Here is a 6,000-nt window from a genome sequence, read left to right on the forward strand (position 1 = left end):
GAAGTGTCTATATCCTGGAACATTTAGTTGCCAATCATCATGCCCTTCCTTCAACCAAGTCTAAGTCTCTGTGAATCCAAGCCCCTAGTTCATCTGCCTTACACACTATACACCTTGCATTAAAGAAAATGCATTTCAGGCCACCAGTTCTTTTGCGCTCATCTGCTGTCTGCCTACTCTTCCTTTTATTAATGCTATCTTCATGATTCTTACTGTCTCTAGTCTTCACCTCACTGCCCACTTGTTTTCTCTTCTGGTTCTCAGCCCCCTGGCACATTAGTTTAAAACCTCCCCAACAGCAGTAGCAAAACTCCCCCAAGGATATTGGTTCTGGTCTGCGACACCCCCAGCAGTATTGACAGGCAAAATATCGAAAGGGTGAGAGAATCTAGAATTAGGGATCTTGCATCTTAGAGAAACTCTGACTGTAAAAGATTCAAAGTCCTTGACATTTTAAGATACAGGCGTGTGATTTGAGATATGTTTAAGGCTGAAATAGATTCTTGATAAATAGAGGAATCGAGGGTTACAGGGAATGGTTAGGAAAATGGACATTAAATGTCAAATCAGCCATGATCCTATCGCATGGCGGAGCAGCCTCAAGGGGCAAATGTTGGTCTCCTGTTTCTGTTTCTTATAAATTTTGTCTTAATGATTGTTGAAAGGATATTTATCATTTATTGATAAACTTTGTCACTCTTAAGTATTGCTGACTCCTCTAAAACATGCCATTTTTGTTATTGACCTTCAGTGAAGAGAAAATGGCATTCCACCCATTTTATTCAAATGACCTGCATCCCTTTTCTGTGAACATTACTTTTTCTTTTGAAAACTGATGTTTGTCTCCAAATAGTTCTAAAACACAGTGCTGCTGTTGAGCCATTGCTGCATTTCTGCTGCAGTTAACCAACTTTTTTTTTCTATTTTGAAGCTGGTAAAATTGTGTTGGCTTCAGGCAAGTCAGGTACACGTGCAGGAAAATGGCATACCCTCACTCTGAGCATTCAGGTCAGTATAGTATAGTGTTTAAATTGTTTTACTGCATCCTAAACTTTGACATGATATAGAATTCTGTATTTTAAATGTCTTTCAAATGAAAATTAAACTTGGGGTGTTTCTGTGGATTGATTGATGAGCTGAATACTGATTACGTTTTTGGTTTTCCAATTCTAAACGGTTTTCTTAAAGCCCCCGATGATTAACATTCCAACAATTTACCATTGCTAAGCAATGTTAAATTCTAGATTTTTCATTCTTAAAGCCACTTTCACTGCTGGCTTTAGTGTTTATAAGCTAAAGCAATGGATTTTAATACCAGAAGTTATATTTTTAATGAAGAGCATTAAAGCCTGACATTCCTGAGTAGACACTTTAATAATCATTAAGCAAATCGTTTGACCTTGCAGATTTTGCTCAGTTTCATTGCGATGATGCATAATATTGTTTTAGTTTATTGAATCTTGTATACAATGTTGGGAGATTCATAAATTTTGTAAAGTTGCAGAGATGTTGATTACGAAAACAGATCCTTTGGTCTAACTCGTCCATGCCAAAAAGATATTTTATCTAGTCCCATTTGCCAGCATTTTGACTGTATCCCTTTAAACTGTTCCTACTCATATGTCCATCCAGAAGGAGAGAGAAGATCAAGAAGTGTGTGTTTTTAATATGACTTACTTTTCACCTATTGGTACATCCTGAAAGGTTTCTTCAGGATTAAGTCATTGCTGATTCCAACTTAACAGCATACTATTTGAAAAATCCTTTCCCTGTTCCTTCCTGGCTAAAATGGTTGAGCAAAATTTTAAACCATCTTCTGTTCTGGAGCTGTTTAGTGTTTTCTGTTGCTGAACAATTTTGAAGATGCTGCCATTATATCCCAATGAAAATGGAATACGAACATTGAGAAATCTTGAGCTGTTCTGCCAGAAATAAATTTATTATTGTTTCTAAATTTCAATATTTGTGCAATTCTGAACTTAAATTTTAAATCAAATATTATAATTTTGTCTAATTTACTTAAGAACACAGGTTACTTTGAGGGAAACTCGTAAGGCAGCATTTACCTTTTGATTTCATTTTCCCTTAGGACAATTTAGCATTCGGACTGTTGAATGGCTATCCTCTATGGAAGAACGTTCGTATATTTCAACCACAGAATGGCTGGGCAGCTATTGGAACACATGAATTTGAACTGGCTCAGTTTGATAATTTCCACATTCAGGCTAGTTAACCATCTATGAATCCATCTCTACAAATCTTAAAATTTATGTTAAGATTGCTGCATTTGTATGAATAATGTGTAGTGTGTTCTTTTGCTATTTTGCAGTTAAATATTGGAGAGAGTAAACTAAATTTAACAGGATATTTGAGTATTTAATTAAACCCCACCTTCATTGAAACATGCAGAATTAAAAGCTTAATATATCAATATTGTACCAATGCTGATAAATTGTGCAGAGCAAGTGCTGTTGTAACTAATATAATTCAACTTGAAACTGTATATTTCAACCAAAGGTGATTCTATGTTTTATGCAAATATCAGCTAAAGTATGTATTGAGATTGAACTACTTCAGAATGAATGGTATTGTCTAGCAACTTTATCCAGTTTGTAGATGAAATTGGCAATTCACTTCTTCACTTTTTTTATATTAAAATCTTAATCTTTCTTTTCAATTCATTTTTAAATAAGACCTTCTGGATTTCTAACTTTGTTTTTCTAATGTAAGCATTGCCTACTCATACTCAATATTAAAGACTGATCCTCCGGTTGCGCTTTTAAAGCTGATTGTCCTTTAACCAATAAAAATATCTTAATCTAACTCCTGTACTGTGTTTTTTTTTGTCTGTAGTTGGTTTTAGTTAAAATGTATGTTAAGTCCAACAGGTTTGCACTATATCACAGATGGAGATTTTGAGTACTGCACTTGTCCTCACTAAATAATTTGACTCTGATTTTATTACCCTTGTATCTTTGACCTAACTTGTGTGTTATCTGTTATTACCTGACTTGACCTTGGCAGAACCCAGGCTTAAATTCTCACTTCAACTTTAAATTGTCTGGGAATTGACAAGTGTTGAATATTTGGAGAGTGATTTTGTGTACTGCTATGAACCTTTAAAGTGTATAGCATGGACAAAGTCTGGTGCTGGCTGTTGTCAAAACTGGTCTTTCTTCCCAGTAATGGTACCCTCTTGCATGGGTCTGCTCTTCCCAGTCCAGCCTTGTCATACCAAAAGAGTCAAACTAATCTGATAGAAGTTGCTAGCTTCAATCTGAAGGGGCAGCAGTACTATCTCTAAAGCCCAGTGGACAGTCTTGGGATCAAAAGTCTGAGTAAGACCACATCTGGAATAATGTGTACTGTATTGGTTGCCCTACTTCAAGGATATAATTTCTTTAGAAGCAATTCACACAAGTTTGATTCAGCTGATGCCAGGGACAAAAACGTTTGCTTCTGAAATAACCTTATTGAGTTCTTTGAGAAGGTGACCAAACAGGTAGATAAGAGTAAACTGATTGATGTGGTGTATATGGATTTCAGCAAGGTGTTCAGTAAGGTTCCCCACAGTAGGCTATTGTACGAAATGCGGAGGAATGGGATTGTGGAAGACAGAGGGTGGTGGTTAATGGGAAATGTTCATTCTGGAGTCCAGTTCCCAGTGGTGTACGGCAAGGGTCGGTGTTGGATCCACTGCTGTTCGTCAGTTTTATAAACTAACTGGATGAGGGCGTAGAAGGGTGGGTTAGTAAATTTGCAGATGACACTAAGGTCGGTGGAGTTGTGGATAGTGACGAAGGATGTTGTAGGTTACAGAGAGACATAGATAAGCTGCAGAGCTGGGCTGAGGTGTAGCAAATGGAGTTTAATGCGGACAAGTATGAGGTGATTCACTTTGTTCAGAGTAACCGGAATGCAAAGTACTGGGCTAATGGTAAGATTCTTGGTAGTGTAGATGAATAGAGATCTGTGTCCATGTACACAGATCCTTGAAAGTTGCCACCCAGGTTGACAGGATTGTTAAGAAGTCATACAGTGTTTTAGCTTTTATTAATAGAGGGATCGAGTTCCGGAACCATGAGGTTATGCTACAACTGTACAAAACTCTGGTGCGGCCGCACTTGGAATATTGTGTACAGTCCTGGTCACCGCATTATAAGAAGGATGTGGAAGCTTTGGAAAGGGTGCAAAGGAGATTTACTAGGATGTAGCCTGGTATGGAGGGAAGGTCTTACGAGGAAAGGCTGAGGGACTTGAGGCTGTTTTCGTTAGAGAGAAGAAGGTTGAGAGGTGACTCAATAGAGACATATAAGATAACCAGAGGGTTAGATAGGGTGGACAGGCAGAGCCTTTTTCCAAGAATGGTAACGGCGAGCATGAGGGCGCATAGCTTTAAATTGAGGGGTAATAGATATAGGACAGATGTCAGAGGTAGTTTCTTTACTCAGAGTAGTAAGGGTATGGAAGCTTTGCCTGCAATGGTAGTAGATTTGCCAACTTTAAGTACATTTAAGTCATCATTGGACAAGCATATGGACGTACATGGAATAGTGTAGGTTAGATGGGCTTCAGATTGATATGACAGGTCAGTGCAACATCGAGGGCCGAAGGGCCTGTACTGGCCTGTAATGTTCTATGTTCTATAAATAAAGGTTGAGCAGTTTGGGACTGTACTCCATTGGAGTTTAGAAAAATGAGTGTTTACTTATATAAAATACAAAGGGGCATGACAAGATGGATTTGAGAGGGTGTCTCCATTGTGGTAGAGGTCAGAATTAGGGGACACAGTTTTGAAGTTAGAGGCCTCCTGTTTAAAGCTGGGATGAGAAATTGTTTTTCTAAGGGCATAGTTGATCTTGGGAATTCTCTTCCGAAAGAAAATAAAGTCTGAATAATTAAATGTTTTCAAGACCAGGTTAGATTTTGATTGACAGGAAGTATAGGGTTATGGGGACGCAGACTGGTAAGTGGAGTTAAGACCACAGTCAAATCAGCCATGATTTTACTTATTGGTGGAGCAGGCTCAATAGCTGAATACCCTACTCCTCTTTATATAGCTGTGTAAATCTTCATTCCGCAGATGTGGATGAGATTAACTATGTTCAATGATCAGTTAGGTGAAGAGAACTGGATAAAGTTGGGAGCAGAATAAGTAAACCATTTATACGAAAGCAATTTCACAATGCAGGAATAAAATCAATACTGCAAATGCTGGAAATTTTAATAAATGCAGTGAATGCTTGAGAAACTCCCATCTGAAAGTAGTGATGGAGAGAGAAACCAAATTAGTACTTCAAATGCAATGTGACATCTTCTGTGTGGGCCAATATTTATTACCCATTTCTGATTGTCCTTGTGATGGTGAACTGCTATAGCTCAGCTCGGCTAGGTACACCCACACAATGCCATTAAGGGTGGAGTTACACAATGTGGACCTATAAATAGTGAAGGAACAGTGGTATATTTCTAAGTCAGGATGGTGACTGGCTTGGAGAAAAACTTGCAATTGTTATTGTTTCTATGTACCTGCTGCCCTTGTCATTCCACTTGGAAGGTTTTTTGAGAAGGTGACCAAGCATGTAGATGAGGGTAAGGCAGTTGCCATGGTGTACATGGACTTCAGTAAAGCCTTTGATAAGGTTCCACATGGTAGGTTGTTGGAGAAAATGCAGAGGCATGGGATTGAGAGTGATTTAGCATTTTGGATTAGAAACTGGCTTTCTGAAAGAAGGCAGCGAGTGGTGGTTGATGGAAAATATTCAGCCTGGAGTCTGGTTACTAGTGGTGTACCACAAGGATCTGTTTTGGGACCACTGCTGTTTGTCATTTTTATAAATGCAGGCATAGGTGGATGGGTCAGTCAATTTGCAGATGACACTAAAGTCAGTAGAGTAGTGGACAGTGTGGAGGAATGTTACAGGTTGCAGGGGGACTTGGATAAACTGCAGAATTGGGCTGAGAGGTGGCAAATGGAGTTCACCGCTGCTAAATGTGAGG

General features: G+C 38.5%; 1 protein-coding gene across 3 annotated transcripts in view; it reads left to right on the plus strand.

Annotated features, from left to right (window-relative positions):
• Nucleotides 1-2,823, plus strand: part of LOC122553421 (galactocerebrosidase) — a 74,976-nt gene extending 72,153 nt beyond the window's left edge. For all 3 annotated transcript variants that reach the window (XM_043697162.2, XM_043697164.2, XM_043697160.2), the window contains 2 exons: nt 932-1,008; nt 2,090-2,823. In XM_043697162.2, coding sequence (XP_043553097.1) covers nt 932-1,008; nt 2,090-2,233 — 221 coding nt within the window. In that variant the 3' untranslated portion in view covers nt 2,234-2,823. The remainder of the gene's footprint in view (nt 1-931; nt 1,009-2,089) is intronic.
• Nucleotides 2,824-6,000: the final 3,177 nt, after the last annotated feature.

The sequence above is a fragment of the Chiloscyllium plagiosum genome, unplaced genomic scaffold (assembly GCF_037043375.1).
Source record: "Chiloscyllium plagiosum isolate Xiang-an unplaced genomic scaffold, Cpla_swu_hap1 HiC_scaffold_8, whole genome shotgun sequence".
In the NCBI taxonomy this organism is placed as follows: domain Eukaryota; kingdom Metazoa; phylum Chordata; class Chondrichthyes; order Orectolobiformes; family Hemiscylliidae; genus Chiloscyllium; species Chiloscyllium plagiosum.